The sequence below is a fragment of the Neoarius graeffei genome, chromosome 19 (genome assembly GCF_027579695.1).
Source record: "Neoarius graeffei isolate fNeoGra1 chromosome 19, fNeoGra1.pri, whole genome shotgun sequence".
Lineage (NCBI taxonomy): Eukaryota > Metazoa > Chordata > Actinopteri > Siluriformes > Ariidae > Neoarius > Neoarius graeffei.
The window spans coordinates 16,009,717-16,027,271 of NC_083587.1; the positions used below are offsets into that span (position 1 = coordinate 16,009,717).

The 17,555-nt window shown below is 41.3% G+C and overlaps 1 protein-coding gene across 4 annotated transcripts in view; it reads left to right on the forward strand.

Annotated features, from left to right (window-relative positions):
* The window catches only part of pola1 (polymerase (DNA directed), alpha 1), a 107,024-nt gene that overhangs the window by 48,758 nt on the left and 40,711 nt on the right, over positions 1–17,555 (forward strand). For all 4 annotated transcript variants that reach the window (XM_060899737.1, XM_060899738.1, XM_060899739.1 and 1 more), the window contains 3 exons: positions 456–488; positions 578–670; positions 4,265–4,470. In XM_060899737.1, coding sequence (XP_060755720.1) covers positions 456–488; positions 578–670; positions 4,265–4,470 — 332 coding nt within the window. The remainder of the gene's footprint in view (positions 1–455; positions 489–577; positions 671–4,264; positions 4,471–17,555) is intronic.

Here is a 17,555-nt window from a genome sequence, read left to right on the forward strand (position 1 = left end):
TGGACACCCCTCCTACTCCCTTTTTTCCTTCTCTCTCTCTCTCTCTCTCTCTCTCTCTCTCTCTCTCTGTGGTGCGCTCACTCTCTCCGTTATGCAGGCCACCGGTGATTAAGGCCATTAGGCGTTATTATGACTTGGCTGGTGTGTGGGTTTGGAGCCCCATTTCAGTGCAGCTAATAGCCCTCTTAGCCAATTATCCTCCATTTAAAAGCAAATCACCGAGGCTTTTTCTTTTCCCTATTGCTAAGTGTTGAATTACTGAATAGATTTGCTAATTAAATTCTTTGTGTGTTTGGCGTGTCACTATGCCTGCTGTCGAGCAAGTGTCCGTAATGTACCCAGTTTCATAGTATTGTTAGTTTAACAGTTATTTCGTGTGTGTGTGTATTTTATAACCATATATACATTTTAAGTGTGTGTGTGAGATCTTGATATATTTTCTCGTTCCTTTTCAGATCCTAATGCGCACCAAAGACATGGTTCAGAAGGTGAGTTGAGATCATCTGTGAATTGCTTCTTAATGTGTTTGTGGTGATTATCTCAGAGTGTAAACGTGTTGTTAACTGTTATTGCACAGATGAGTCTGGATGTGATTTACGGAGACACCGACTCCATCATGATCAACACCAACAGCTCCAACCTGGACGAGGTCTTCAAACTGGGCAACAAGGTAGCTGGAGAACCCCGTCACCATGGTCAATGTATTGTATTAATTTCAGATTTGTGTGTGTGTGTTGTCCTGCAATGGACTGATGTCTTATCCATGGTGTGTATTACCTGTTCCTACCCAAAATTTGACCCCGGTTCCCCTGCGTCCTCAACAGGACAATAGTCAGCACTTCTAGAAAATGAACGAGGACAAATTTCATGTCTAAATCCTATTCAAAATTTTCAAACTATTTATTCATGTAAACGCCTAAAATACATATCTGACACGTTTGGTCGACTTGCATTGGTTGATAGAAACACCCTTTCTTTATTTTTTGCTCAATGAGACTTGACACTTTTTATAGTTTAAAAAAAAAACCAGCTCTGAGTAAACACAAGCAATTTGTCTTATACTTTTTACCCCTCCGCTGGCCAAAAGGTCCGAAGGAGGATCATGTCATGGGAAGGGTGCTCACCTTCTGAAATCAACTCCTCTCACAATTTTTGGAGGAATTTCACCAAACTTGGCTTTGTTATATGTCGGTAATACACATTGTTATTTTGTTCAATTGGGTCGCATTTTCCCAGAGTTACAGCCCTTGATTAACAACATTATACTTTGACAATTTAATGAAGGTGTGGGGTTTTTTTTTTTCCTTCTGACATCAACTCCTCTCACAATTTTTGGATGAATTTCTTGAAGCTTGGCAAAAGGCCTTCTTATATGATGGTGATACGCAGATTGCAATTTAATTTCGTTTGTGAAAATTTTCCCAGAGTTTTGACCCTTGATTAAATAACTTTGACAATTCCATAAGGGTGTAGGTTCTTCTGAAATCAACTCCTCTCACAGTTTGTGGAGGAATTTCACCAAACTTGGCAAAAGGCTTTGTTATATGACAGTTATACACAGATTGAAATTTCGTTTAATTTGGGTAAATTTTCCCAGAGTTATGCCCTTGATTATTAACAAACTTGTACTTTGGCAATTTCATCAAGGTGTGCTTGCTTTCTGAACTCAACTTCCCGCACAATTTTTATCCCCTGCTGGCCGAAAGGCCAGAACGGGGATTACATCGTGGCGATGTCCGTCCGTCCCGGGAAGGGTACTCACCTTCTGAAATCAACTCCTCTCACAGTTTGTGGAGGAATTTCACCAAACTTGGCAAAAGGCATTGTTATATGTCGGTAGTACGCATATTTGTTATTTTGTTCAATTCGGTCGCATTTTCCCAGAGTTACAGCCCTTGATTAACAACGTTTATACAACCCCGATTCCAAAAAAGTTGGGACAAAGTACAAATTGTAAATAAAAACGGAATGCAATGATGTGGAAGTTTCAAAATTCCATATTTTATTCAGAATAGAACATAGATGACATATCAAATGTTTAAACTGAGAAAATGTATCATTTAAAGAGAAAAATTAGGTGATTTTAAATTTCATGACAACAACACCTCTCAAAAAAGTTGGGACAAGGCCATGTTTCCCACTGTGAGACATCCCCTTTTCTCTTTACAACAGTCTGTAAACGTCTGGGGACTGAGGAGACAAGTTGCTCAAGTTTAGGGATAGGAATGTTAACCCATTCTTGTCTAATGTAGGATTCTAGTTGCTCAACTGTCTTGGGTCTTTTTGTCGTATCTTCCGTTTTATGATGCGCCAAATGTTTTCTATGGGTGAAAGATCTGGACTGCAGGCTGGCCAGTTCAGTACCCGGACCCTTCTTCTACGCAGCCATGATGCTGTAATTGATGCAGTATGTGGTTTGGCATTGTCATGTTGGAAAATGCAAGGTCTTCCCTGAAAGAGACGTCGTCTGGACGGGAGCATATGTTGCTCTAGAACCTGGATATACCTTTCAGCATTGATGGTGTCTTTCCAGATGTGTAAGCTGCCCATGCCACACGCACTAATGCAACCCCATACCATCAGAGATGCAGGCTTCTGAACTGAGCGCTGATAACAACTTGGGTCGTCCTTCTCCTCTTTAGTCCGAATGACACGGCGTCCCTGATTTCCATAAAGAACTTCAAATTTTGATTCGTCTGACCACAGAACAGTTTTCCACTTTGCCACAGTCCATTTTAAATGAGCCTTGGCCCAGAGAAGATGTCTGCGCTTCTGGATCATGTTTAGATACGGCTTCTTCTTTGAACTATAGAGTTTTAGCTGGCAACGGCGGATGACACGGTGAATTGTGTTCACAGATAATGTTCTCTGGAAATATTCCTGAGCCCATTTTGTGATTTCCAATACAGAAGCATGCCTGTATGTGATGCAGTGCCGTCTAAGGGCCCGAAGATCACGGGCACCCAGTATGGTTTTCCGGCCTTGACCCTTACGCCCAGAGATTCTTCCAGATTCTCTGAATCTTTTGATGATATTATGCACTGTAGATGATGATATGTTCAAACTCTTTGCTATTTTACACTGTCGAACTCCTTTCTGATATTGCTCCACTATTTGTCGGTGCAGAATTAGGGGGATTGGTTTCCCATCTTTACTTCTGAGAGCCGCTGCCACTCCAAGATGCTCTTTTTATACCCAGTCATGTTAATGACCTATTGCCAATTGACCTAATGAGTTGCAGTTTGGTCCTCCAGCTGTTCCTTTTTTGTACCTTTAACTTTTCCAGCCTCTTATTGCCCCTGTCCCAACTTTTTTGAGATGTGTTGCTGTCATGAAATTTCAAATGAGCCAATATTTGGCATGAAATTTCAAAATGTCTCACTTTCGACATTTGATATGTTGTCTATGTTCTATTGTGAATACAATATCAGTTTTTGAGATTTGTAAATTATTGCATTCCGTTTTTATTTACAATTTGTACTTTGCCCCAACTTCTTTGGAATCGGGGTCGTACTTTGACGATTTCATGAAGGTGTGTTTTCCTTCTGACATCAACTCCTCTCACAATTTTTGGACGAATTTGCCGAAGCTTGGTAAAAGGCCTTGTTATATGATGGTAATACGGAGATTGCGGTTTAATTACGTTTGTGAAAATTTTCCCAGAGTTTTGACCCTTGATTAAATCACTTGTACTTTGACAATTAAATGAGGGTGCACGTTCTTCTGAAATCAACTCCTCTCACAGTTTGTGGAGGAATTTCACCAAACTTGGCAAAAGGATTCTTTGTTATATGACCGTTATACGCAGATTGAAATTTCATTCAATTCAGTCGCATTTTACCGGAGTTATGGCCGAGTCGCCAGCAGGGGATATTGTGCTCTCAGAGCACTCTCTTGTTCCATATATTTTAAAATTATCTGTGAAGGTTCTAGATCAGGACTAATGGGATGTGTGGTTACAGGAAAATAATCCACGACTAGTAGGTGTGATATGACCCGAAACGAAGCCCAAAGTTGATTATTTTCCCATAACGCATGTCCCTGAAGTGTTTTATTCCTATTATACTGCAGCAATTTGTTAGGGGGGGAAAGTGTAAACTCCTCCGTCCTGAAAATGTCCGAAAACCTCTGATAGTTTTCCCTATATATTGTGAGCATAGAGTAATTATAAACTATTTTTTCCAAATAATTTGTCACGCCTACTCTGCTGTATATAATATCAGACCGAGAGCTGGTTGTATGATTAGACTGCGTTTGTTATCAGGTGAAGAGTGAGGTGAATAAACTGTACCGACTGCTGGAGCTCGACATTGACGGCGTGTTTAAGTCCCTGTTGCTGCTGAAGAAGAAGAAGTACGCCGCCCTGATGGTGGAGCCGCAGGGAGAGGGACGCTACACCACTAAGCAGGAGCTGAAAGGCCTGGACATCGTGCGCAGGGACTGGTGCGACCTCGCCAAGGAGTGCGGCAAGTCAGTGCAGATCTGTCGGGGGTTTTCTTACCTCGTTCACACAATAATACATTTTTCAATTTAATGATGATTCTTATTTTTTAATAAAAAAGATGCAAGTGAAATTTATGGTGTTTAAATGTATGTGAGCGAGTAAGTAACAGTCGCTAAAGCCGTTACTTTAAAGGTAAAAATGGTCGATTTCTGAAGTAAAGAAAATCCCAAGGAGGAAAGAATCATGATTTTATTATAAAGTGGTAAATAATTGTAGCCATAGCCGTGTTTCCTTTCCACTTTGGACATCTAGCACTTCTTAAATTTTGTTATCGAACACAGAATAGCTGTGGTTTGCCATTAGTTGTCACACGTTTATTATTAGTAATAATGTTTTCTTATTTTTTTTCGTGGTCCAAATCCTGCGCTCTGATTGGCTGGCAAGCGGGTCCGTATCCTACGGTACGGACCCCAGTTACGGACCTCTGGCGACTCGCTCGTTCACAACAACAACAAACATGGTAGAATTTTTTGTCAACATTTTTTTTTTTTTTTAAATAAGATTTATAAGATTATCAAAAATCTTATAAATTTTTGCCAGCATTTCTCAGGAGAATAGCATTAATTTTACAGCATGGATAGCGATAACGACAGTGTTCACAGCGAAAGCGAGTTTTCCTACCCTGAGGAAGAAGAAATAAAATAAAACATTTCAGGAGAAAGCTAAAAACCTGTAATTTGCTAACGCAGAGCAAAAACATGGCTGAATCCTGAATGACTCCTATTTGTATAAATAGGGGACTACATAGGCAGCAAAATGTAGGTTTGTTTTTTTTTTCCTGCCATGGAAGTGCACTTGTATACCGCGGAGGAATCCATTTGCATTACAGCCGTGAATGAGGATTCAAAATGGCGGCTTGGCTCGGTTTTCCCTTTCGGGCGCTCTCGTTTTCTGTTAGAATTTGGTAAAGAAAAAAATAAATATTATTTACCAGCTTAAAGGAACAGTCCACCGTATTTCCATAATGAAATATGCTCTTATCTGAATTGAGACGAGCTGCTCCGTACCTCTCCGAGCTTTGCGCAACCTCCCAGTCAGTCAGACGCAGTCAGACGCGCTGTCACTCCTGTTAGCAATGTAGCTAGGCTCAGTATGGCCAACGGTATTTTTTGGGGCTGTAGTTAGATGTGACCAAACTCTTCCGCGTTTTTCCTGTTCACATAGGTTTATATGACCAGTGATATGAAACAAGTTCAGTTACACAAATTGAAACGTAGCGATTTTCTATGCTATGGAAAGTCTGCACTATAATGACAGGCGTACTAACACCTTCTGCGTGCTTCGACAGCGCATTGATACAGAGCTCAGATATCAATGCGCTGCCGAAGCGCGCAGAAGGTGTTAGTACGCCTGTCATTATAGTGCAGACTTTCCATAGCATAGAAAATCGCTACGTTTCACTTTGTGTAACTGAACTTGTTTCATGTCACTGGTCATATAAACCTATGTAAACAGGAAAAACGCGGAAGAGTTTGGTCACATCTAACTACAGCCCCAAAAAATACCATTGGCCATACTGAGCCTAGCTACATTGCTAACAGGAGTGACAGCGCGTCTGACTGCGTCTGACTGACTGGGAGGTCGCGCAAAGCTCGGAGAGGTACGGAGCAGCTCGTCTCAATTCAGAGAAGAGCATATTTCATTATGGAAATACGGTGGACTGTTCCTTTAAGGTCGGTCTGTATGGTGAAATACTGTGACCTCGGCCTTAAATACTGACCTCAGCCCAGAGGGCCTCGCTCAGTACTTTCAAGACCTCGGTCACGGTATTTCACAATACGGACCTCCCAGCTGGTAAATAACACATTTTATATATATATATATATATATATATATATATATATATATATATATATATATATATATATATAAACATCTATCTTTTGATGCTCTTTTTTTTTTTTATTAACATTCAGCCAAAGCAGATTTAATAAATATGCTGTATATATTTTTAAAAATACAAAACAACTTCTGGAAATTAAAAAAAAAAAAAGCTGTCTTTACACATGTAAGTTTTTACGAGATACTGATCAGCCTCATAGAAAGACTCGAACTGGGATTTAGCACACATTTGGGAAGATTTGCCCAAATCCTTCACAAGCATTGGTCTATATGGTAGATCAACCAAACTTCAGCTACCAGTGAGCTCCCTTGTGGAGGGATATAAAGTGTCTAAGGCCAGGCTCTTTATGACCCTGAAAGACTCAAGTGATTAGAAGATCAGCAAGGCGGGCATTCAGGTCTAAACAAGAAGGAAGTGGTCTGCTGTTCAGGCACTGGAACAAGCTGAGAGCGGTTTGAGACATCAAGACATTGTCGGGATAATAAATGTGGGCAGAGAAGGATTAGGAGTGAGACAGCAGTTGCGTTGGGACCGTGCAGACAGACACGAGCACAGATCCATGGTGCAGATGGAGATGAGAGGAAGAGGTGAGGGCAGCAGGGTCAGTTCAGATGTCACTACAGGGTGGTTGGAACAAGTGGAACATACCAGAACGTAAGCTGGCGTGGTCAGAGTTGTGGCGGTATGAACCACTACAGCTCTGTTTCCTGCTTTGCTCTGTTTGCCCCAGCAAACCTCCAAAGATGGAAGCTGATGGAAGACCCATCAGGCCAGCTGTGTGGAGAAAGAGGCACACTCCGGCATATCCTATCTTCATGCAGGTTAGCTCTTTCACAAGGACACTACAGATGGTGCCACGATCAGGTGCTAAGAGTGCTGGCAGATATCTTTGAGAGGGAACGCCGTAAAGTTAGAAGCCCACATAGCATAGGACTCCATTTATATATCCTTTGTGAAGGAAGGAACAAAGAAGACTACAACAGTCAGCAATCCTAGTCTACTGCAAGAAGGAAATAACTGGGAGATGTGAGTAGACTTGGGAAGGGAACTTGTCTTCCCTGATGTGGTGCATGCTAACCTCTAGCCAGATGTAGTTCTTTGTTCACAATCTCCCAGAAGGATTGTACTTGGGAAGAGAAAATAAAACCCCAATTCCAAAAATGTTGGGACGCTGTGTAAACTGTAAATAAAAACAGAATGCGATAATTTGCAAATCATGAAAACCGTATAGTTCATTGAAAATAGTACAAAGACAACATATCAAGTGTTGAAACTGAGAAATTTTGTTGTTTTTTGAAAAATATATGCTCATTTTGAATTTGATGTCAGCAACACATTTCAGAAAAGTTGGGACAGGGGCGTGTTTACTACTGTGTTGCATCACCTCTACTTTTAACAACACTCTGTAAACGTTTGGGAACTGAGGAGACCGATTTGCTGTAGATCTGAAAGAGAAAGGTTGTCCCGTTCTTTTCTGATATACACTTTCAGTTGCTCAACAGTTCGGGGTCTCCTTTGTTGTATTTTGCACTTCATAATGTGCCAAATGTTTTAACTGGGAGACAGGCCTGGACTGCAGCAGGCCAGTTTAGCACCCGGACTCTTACTACCGAGCCATGCAGGTGTAATATGTGCAGAAAGTGGTTTGTCGTTATCTTGCTGAAAGAAGGAAGGCCTTCCCTGAAAAATATTTAGTCTGGATGGCAGCATATTGCTCTGAAACGTGAATATATCATTCAGCATTAATGATGCCTTCCCAGATGTACAAGCTACCTTGTGCACTAATGCGCCCTCATACCATCACAGATACTGGATTTTGAACTGTGCGCTGATAACAAGCCGGATGGTCCCTCTCCTCTTTAGCCTGGAGGACGTGGTGTCCATGATTTCAAAAAATAATTTCTACTTTTGATTCATCAGACCTCGGGACAGTTTTCCACTTCGCCTCAGTCCATCATAAAAGAGCTCGGGCCCAGAGAAGGGGGCGGTGTTTCTGGATATTGTTTATATCTGGTTTTAACTTGCATTTGTGGATGCAGTAATTAACTGTTTTCACAGACGATGGTTTTCTGAAGTGTTCCTGAGCCCATACAGTGATTTCCACTAGAGACACGTGTCTGCTTTTAATGCAGTGTCTCCTGAGGGTCTGAAGATCACAGGCATCCAGTGTCAGTTTTCAGCCTTGTCTCTTGCCTACAGAGATTTCTCCAGATTCTCTGAATCTTTTAATGATATTATGGACCATAGATGATGTGATCCACAAATTCTTTGTGGTTTTACATTGAGGAACGTTATTCTTAAATTGTTGTGCTGTTTGCCCACGCAGTCTTTCACAGAGCAGTGAACCCCTCCCCATCTTTACTTCTGAGAGACTCCGCCTCTCTGGGATGCTCTTTTTATACCTAATCATCTTACTGACCTGTTGCCAATTAACCAAATTATTTTTTTCTTTTTACCATTATGCAACTTTTTCAGTCTTTTGTTGCCCCTGTCCCAACTTTTTTGAAACTAAATGAGCATATATTTTTTCAAAAAACCAATAAAATTTCTCAGTTTCAACATTTGATATGTTGTCGTTGTACTATTTTCAAAGAAATATAGAGTTTCCATGATTTGTAGATTTATCTCATTCTGTTTTTATTCATGCTTTACACAACGTCCCAACTTTTTTGGAATTGGGGTTGTAGATGAAGCATTTGAAAGAAAGCTGGCGAAGTACAAAGACCTGGCAGATGCCTGTACCCAACAAGGATAGAGAACAACAGTCTTCCCTGTTGAAGTTGGATGCAGGGGTTTTCGTACAGTCACTTTGGAGAATGCTTGGAGCCATGATCATCAATGGAAGATCTAGAAAGACTGCTGTCCAGGCTCTGAGCAAAGCTGCCGAAAGAGCGTCCAGTTGCTTCTGGCTAAGACGCAATGAGTCAGCATGGCAGCCATCACAGATGAGCAGTGCCTGATCCCCACTGCTGCCCCGCCATCTGGAGAGTGTACCGAGATAAGGGGCGAAAAACTCACTGAAGGATGGGTACTCAGCTGAGGATGTCTGCGATGAGCAGTCCTAGAACGCTATTCTATCTTTTTTTTTTTTTCTTTTTTTTTTTTTTTAAATTAAATACACAGACAAATAGTGACTTCCTGTTCACTGTATGCTTAGCACACGGGGTATAAAACTGAATTGCGTCTTTAAGAATTGCCTGTTTAGAAATTAATAATTTGAAGTAATTACTTTTTCTTTTTTTTTTTTGGCTGAATGATAGATTATGCTGCTGGTTAGCCAAGTGTTGGATTCCTTAAAGTAGAAAATATAACCTTAATGCAATATAGCGAACCCCAGCCAGACAACGATGAAGCTTACTGATGTTTCAAGAAGCACTGATTTATGTTCAGCCGTCATCCTTAATTTGAACACGAATATACTTCCTTTCTTCACAAACACCGTAAGAACTGCAGATGGATAAATAAAATGAAATTAGCTCATACAAGCATAAACATTTCCATAATGCCAGTTAACCACACCTGGACATTTCTCAAATATTCACTCACATACAGTATAAATCGGTCAGAGCACAGCTGGAAAACCAGCATTAGCACGACATGACGGCTTATCCATATAGCACCCTTTCACATAAGCTAACATTAGCGTGGCTGATCCAACGATGATATATGTAAACACCCTTTCGGCTAACATTAGGATAGCATGTCACAGCAAACCGTCATAAAACAAGTTGAAACACACAATACCTTGTTCCCATTTCCAGCTAGGCGCTTAATTATCCGTAATGAAACTTTACATTGCAAGGCAACGTCTTCAAAACACCTTTTCCTTCCGTACACCTCTTCAATTAGCTGCTGTTCATGTGTGAACACTGATGGGCAAGTTGCTGACTCTCAGATGAGAGTACGCCAGAAGGGCTTCAAAATAAAAGACCTGAAAACGTAAAAGGCACTAACAAAATAAAACTTGCAGGAAGTAGTTAACTTGCTTATATAGAGAGCGTGCACGTGACGTCACAAGGTCACGTGATATTTGTTTATCCGCCATTTTGGACGGCAAGGCCGCGCATAGAACTTAGACGAACCCGTTCTAATTATCAAGTGTGTGGGAGTAGATCTTTCGAGAATGGTTCTATCTTGTTCAGCATTTGGTTGTACCAATAGACAGGGCCAAAAGGAGGGCCTGTCATTTTATAGATTCCCCGCAGACGAGGAGAGGCGCACAAAATGGGTGTCCGCTGTGCGAAGAGAAAACTGGTACCCCAGTTCTACCAGCCGAATTTGTAGTGAACACTTCATATCAGATTGGCGTAATCTTCTAATTCAGTACTCCTAGTACATCTGTTAAGTTGATTTTCGGATTGAATGATAACTGCGTACTTAGAAACTAGACAGTCTGTAACGTTTAAAATGGCTATGCCTAGCCCTACTACCCTGGCCTAGTCTATGACAATGTTTTATCTTTTTGGCTCATATATGCCTTTGAAAGGCCAATCCATAGTAGGGATGGCGAAAACTAAAAAAAAAAAATCTTGACCGACCACCGAGCCTCATTAGCCGGTTAAAGTCGGTTAACCTATGAGTTTAAACAGGGATGCAAACGGCGGATGCCGCCTTTTTCACGGCTGAATCGCGCAGATCCGATTTTTTTCTTTAGGGCGGGCGTTGGAGTGTCTGAATAATTTCATCAGAGTAAATTCTGTATTAAAATTACGAAATAAGTGATAAAACGTCCTGCATAGTCTCTTTATGATAAACATCTTAATGCCACTTACCCGTGAGGTTATCAAGTAGACATTCTTCTTCGGAACCTTCCAGAGGTATAGTTGGGATACCCATCCCGCAACAAAATATTTATAAGCTTCCAGGCTCTTGTAAGCTTTGAGGGCTTTGCCAGTGTAACACGATTCACGATTAACGAGAAAATTGTAAATGTCGTGGTAGGCCAGATCAGGTAAATCGCCGGCACCGCAGCTCCGAATTTCCCTGAACAAGGATTGCGGCAAGTTGCACTTTTCCACGTAACGCTGCCTCACGTCACCTTCAAGATGCTGAACAAACTTAGACAAGTAATTGTACGATGTAGATGGGGTATTTTCCGAATTTTCTTGGGGATTACTCCCTGGATCCATTACGCTCGCGCAAGGGAAACAATCCTGAAGCCGTCCAATATGGCGGAGTAAACACGGACGGGTCACGTGACTGTACATCCTCTATACCGTCAGTAAGAGTCATTTACATGCAACTTTTTTGAATATGTAAATACTTTGAGAACACTAGACCCTTGTTTGCAGTTGACGGATACTCTCTCTCTCTCTCTCTCTCTCTCTCTCTCTCTCTCTCAGCTTTCTCATGCGTTTTGGGTGTGTTTGTTGTATCTGATTGCTTTGTCGACATCTTCAAAAAGAAATTCTAAACATATCATGGCCAGAGATGAAGTGATCGTTTCTTAGTTGACGGTTTTTCTTTTCGTTCTTTTTGCACCAGTCGAGCTGGTAAAATGCACGAAGGCTTGTGTGTTCTGCTTGATTCTGCTCAGTACAGTGCCAGTATTTAATTAACTGCCCACGCAAGCTGCTGAAATGAAGACAGCAATTTGTAAAAGAGCTGTTAAAGCAGATCCGATCGGCCTTCGCTTCCATTTACGCTCTCGTGCAGACTAATACGACGTAGCTAACACGTATTCGATCAGCACGGGGAATACGTAAATTTCAGTCTTCTTCCTGTTGACTGTATATTTTTCATGTGAGCTCGTGTGATCGATCCTATTGACAAGCCAATCAGAGTATGAATTGCAGTTGTTAGCAGGGCTGGGTAACTGCGGCAGGGTTCCCGCTGGCGCTCGTCGTTGACGGACATAATCCATCAGTGACGAAGAGAAAATTACTAGTAGTCATCGTAGTGACGAATGTGTTTGCCATCTTTATCATAAGTCATCTTTTCTAGAAATCCCTCCGTATGCCAAAATCCAACCCCAGTGAAGAAACGGCGGGAAGCCAGAGTGTAAACAATGAGCACATGCTTGTGACCAATAAAAATCGACTACACACAACGGGGCTTTCCCCAGGAAAAAATATCAGAACCGTGCTACTAATGTGGCCCGGACCGGAGGGCCCCGACGGCCCCGTGCTCCCCTGGAAAATTTTGAAATTGGAGTCTTCAGATAGTGCATTCTGGTGGCATCTCGGGCTGATTTTAGGCACAACTCAACATTATTAAACATGCTGGGGGTTTTTTTTGTTTGTTTGTTTGTTTGTTTGTTTGTTTGACCTTGTCAAATAGACCCCTTCGCATGTTTGTAAACAAACCGACCGTTGCCAGGATGCACGCGCAGCCTGGACCCAGAAACAATGGCACTGCCCATAGACCGGCATTATGAGCTGTCAGATTATGCCAAACAATTGTCGTTACAAGATCGAGAATGCTACATAAATAAGTTAACTCTAACAAGTGGACATCGCCTACCGGATCCGCATTTAATTAAAGAGTGGACGGACGATGTTAGTAAGTTCCCTGGTATACAATGGCCAGATATATACTCGTACCTTATTGACCAGACTTCAGTGTACACCCATGAAAAACTTTGTGCCTCCAAGTCTTTAGACGCATATGATTGTTATGTGCGGGCATGTACAACTTGATTAACAATGGGACATTCATATTCATTTTGTTTTAATCAAATTATGCCAGTGATGTGATGGCAATGTGGCTTTAGCTACAACAGCAAATCCCAACACTAAACAGCAATTTGCAGGAGGTAATGGCATGAAAGGAATGATAGTGTAAAGAGTGCAGCTAAGAGAAATCAGAGCTGCGTAAAAAGCGAGAGGCAGAGAGCAGAAATGAAACTGAACGGGGCGGGAGCTAGGTTAGAGCAGTCAACGTAAGTTGCCATTTAGAGTGAGGGCACACAATTTTACCTTTCCATCCTTGCTTTAAAATTGTGATTTTCGGCATACACAAATAATGATGGCACAAAATCTGGACTGCTTGAGTCAAGCGAGACCTCTCCTACAAGCAAAATTGCATGCAAAGCTAAGTTAACATGCTAACAATATTCATTACATTGTGTAACTATGACCCAGCTAATCAGACAAACGTTACCAAAGTATTTTGCTACATCAATAAACGAAGACTAGAAAGAATAAAAACGAAAGATTTAATAAATAGCCTGATCTTACCTGTGATGAAGTGGGCGCTGCAAACCCGCGCATTTTTGATGGTGCTTTCATCCCAGTCTACACGTTTGATGGCTTGTAGCCATAGACGTCGGCGATTTTTTTGGAATGGGTGAGATCCTGCTGGAATTCTGAACATTTTAACCCCATCACTGCTACGATTCTGACACCCGACAACACAACAACTAGGCATTTCTGAGGTTTTTTTGGGTCCAGGCTGCGCGCGCAATTTCCACTTACGTATGAATGACGTTTACTGCGAAGGGGTCTATATGCAAGGGGCAAAATTAGATTTGAAATAAAAACACTTTGTAGCACGCCTCTTCATTTTCCAGTTCCAGGATGCCAGGAACAGAATCGAGGTCAAATCATGCAACAGTGCCGTCTAGAGACCAGCGCCTAGAACGTGGTTTTATGTATGGTTGCGAACGGCAGGCAGTGAAACCCTTTACTTTCATTTCTGGGTCGAGTACCAGGATAGTCGAGACCTATATATTACAATATCTTCCTGTTTCTATAGTTATTACTCACTTTGAGGGGAATAGGAGATATTTAGGTGCGGAAAGTACTCTACATTTGTTCGATTTATGTGTGTGTGCAAGTGGCTACGCAGCACTGATGTTGAGGAGCGCCGCATATCCGTGCTTTGGGGAAACCCCTGCACAATGACTGAATGAGCATCAAGCTTTTGACCAATCACAGTGCGTCTTAATCGGCCTGGTGTGATGGTGTAATTATCTCTGCGTGAACCAAACAATAGCGCAGTCTAATCTGACGAAGATTTTTGGGCGAGCGTCTTCAAGCACTGAAGATGATTTAAGGGCTGAAACAGCCACAGGGGAGGCATGCTTGGAGCCCCGACCGTCCCCGAGCACATCGGGCAGGGTCAGTAATACAGGATTTGGCGTTTTTTTTTTTTTTTAAAGTGAAAGTGCTGTCAGCCGGCAAGTGACTGAAGGGCTGGATGTTTCATGGGGGCGTGGTGTGTTGAGTCCCTGTGGTGAATGTTGTGGTATTGTTTGGCCCCATCACTCAGGCTATAACCCCCAGGTATTTTCACCCTCAAAAAAGGAAGAAATTAATACAAAACAACTAATTTGGATGTCATCTGGGGTTTTGAATGCTGTAATATAATAATGTAGGTTAGAATTGGTGTCTTTGTGGTAGGGTTGGGCGGTATCCAAATTTTGATACCTTTAAACTGTCTCTGTGTTTTTCCGGGGTATACGGTATTACCGAGAAAAAAATATTTTGTTTCGGCCTACTGTGTAACGTGCGCCTATGCCTCAAATGTACTATTTAAAAGCAGCATAGCGTATTGTGTGCATTGTGGTATGGATTAAGCAGCAAAGCGAATTTTGTGCATTGATGAATGGATTAAGAGATATTTCAAAGCATCACGCAACTCTTCCTTCATCTTGAAAATAGCATTCAACTGTCGTTTACACGTCTGCGTTGAAACGCCATTTGCAGCACTATTTCACCTACTCCATCAAAAAAAGTACACGATGAGCAGGATCATACCCTTTCAAGCATGGGAAATAAAAAGAAAAAGAATCAACCAACACCCAAGTCCGTTTAGACTGCGCGATAAACCATATTCTTCAGCGCAAATGAGGCGAACCTAATTCAAATGCGTGATAGCTGCACAAGGCAAAATCATATGGGCCCACGTCATGCCATGGCGGGGAAATTAATAATCAAATGGCCTTACCTTGCTTAAAACGTTGTCTTGATCACATAACTCCTTACAATTATTCCACTTAAATCCATACGGTTTAACACACCCAACAAAGATAGCAAGCGCATTGCTAATTCCCACCAGAAACCGAACAGTTTACGCTACGATGTTTTCTTCCGTTTCTTCAGTAGATGACATTTCAAACGTTTATTACCCACATCCCAAATGTCATACGTTATATTATTTTACCTTGTTGTTACTCATGTAACCAACTCAAAACACAACTCATTGGAGAGATCTCGTGGAAGTGGAGTACCCCAGGCTATGGTGTGCCTTAGGGGACATATTAGATTTTTCGTTTGGTTTGAAACCAAAATACTGCCACACTGCCGATGTTGTATTTTTTTTGCCACTAACTCGTTATCTTGACTTGCCATCTTTCAACTGCGGTCTCCGTCTCTTTTTTTTAGATAGGACAGTATAGAGAGACAGGAAATGAGCGGGGGAGAGAGAGACGGGATCGGGAAATAACCTCGGGTCGGAATCGAACCCGGGTCCCCGGATTTATGGTACGGTGCCTTAGCCATCTGAGCCATGACACCCCCGCTCTCAGTCTCTTGCGAAGCTTTCTGTCAGACTCCAAATGTCACGCAGGGTTGCCATGGTAACGACATAAACAACCCTGCACGCGATGAGAACTTCTTTAGGAAATTGATAGAATTAGTGAAAATACGATCACACAGTTATTCGGGATGATCTTCAATTTGTTATTTTATATTATGACCTCATGTACTCCATATTTATTTAGATATTATATATTTTTTTAAAATGACGGTAATGAGACCGATACCGTTGGTACTTTTGGATACCTCGGGATACCTTCTTACCGTAATACCGCCCAACCCTACTTTGTGGCCCTAAAGGAGAGAGATGAGTGAGAAATTTGTTTGCTTGTTTGTTTTACTAAACTAGTGATATTTAAGTCAAACTGACACATGCCTCAGTTTCCTGAGACATTATGGGTGTTGTTGATTAACTTTATAATGAGACAGAAACTGAAGTGAAATATATACATTTAAAAAGCGCAATGCAAAAATCAGTAATAAAGATGTCATAACCTTTGAATGTGCGTGGGTGATATTTCTTGTAAAGTTAGATAGAACCTCCCCAACCTATTGATTGATGCCATTCTCCATTTAAAAAAAATACAAGCCCCAGGAAAACTTGACTTACCCCTGGTCTTTTCAACAGCTGCAACAGAAACCGTCCTGGGCTAAACGTATGATGTAAACCGCGGTGGTGTTCTGTGTTCGATTCGTAAATCGATGGGGGAAATCGGATCCCTTCACTGTTGGTTGTTCCCAGATTCTTCTCAACTCTGTTCACTTGGAAATCAAGTTTTGTGTTGAAGTAAAAGGGAGTCCTAGTATCACTAATTGAAAGCTGCAAGCGAAAATGAAAATACCAAAAAAAGTATGAATTTTTGGCTTTCCGTGTTTAAGAAATGGGCTGCAGAAAGGCAAATAAACGACTCGCTCGTGGCATATGAATGCTGCGAATTAGTCAAGGCACTATCGCAGTTTTGTTTTGGGTTTTTTTGTGCGTCATAATGAGACACTTTAGAAATTGATTCAAACGTGCAAGATGATCTTGCACCCTGATTGGTTCAGAAAACGTGAATGACAAATGTTGTGAACTTGAATGGCTTCCGGAGTATGCAGGGATGAGAGTTTTCTGCAGATTTCCGCTTTTTTTTTCTGAGTAAAAAACGACCTTTTTATATTATGCCAACTCCGTTGAGAATTATTATTTTTTAATTAATTGAGGGGGGTTGGGGTATGTTCCTTCATGTTGTTCAAACTTAATTAACTCCAACCATGTTTACACATTATTTGTAAGTCGCCATCTTTAGTCTCGTTTAATCTCATTGAATGTGCTGTAAAATTTGTGTTATCCACAACCCCGATTCCAAAAAAGTTGGGACAAAGTACAAATTGTAAATAAAAACAGAATGCAATGATGTGGAAGTTTCAAAATTCCATATTTTATTCAGAATAGAACATAGATGACATATCAATGTTTAAACTGAGAAAATGTATCATTTAAAGAGAAAAATTAGGTGATTTTTAAATTTCATGACAACAACACCTCTCAAAAAAGTTGGGACAAGGCCATGTTTCCCACTGTGAGACATCCCCTTTTCTCTTTACAACAGTCTGTAAACGTCTGGGGACTGAGGAGACAAGTTGCTCAAGTTTAGGGATAGGAATGTTAACCCATTCTTGTCTAATGTAGGATTCTAGTTGCTCAACTGTCTTAGGTCTTTTTTGTCGTATCTTCCGTTTTATGATG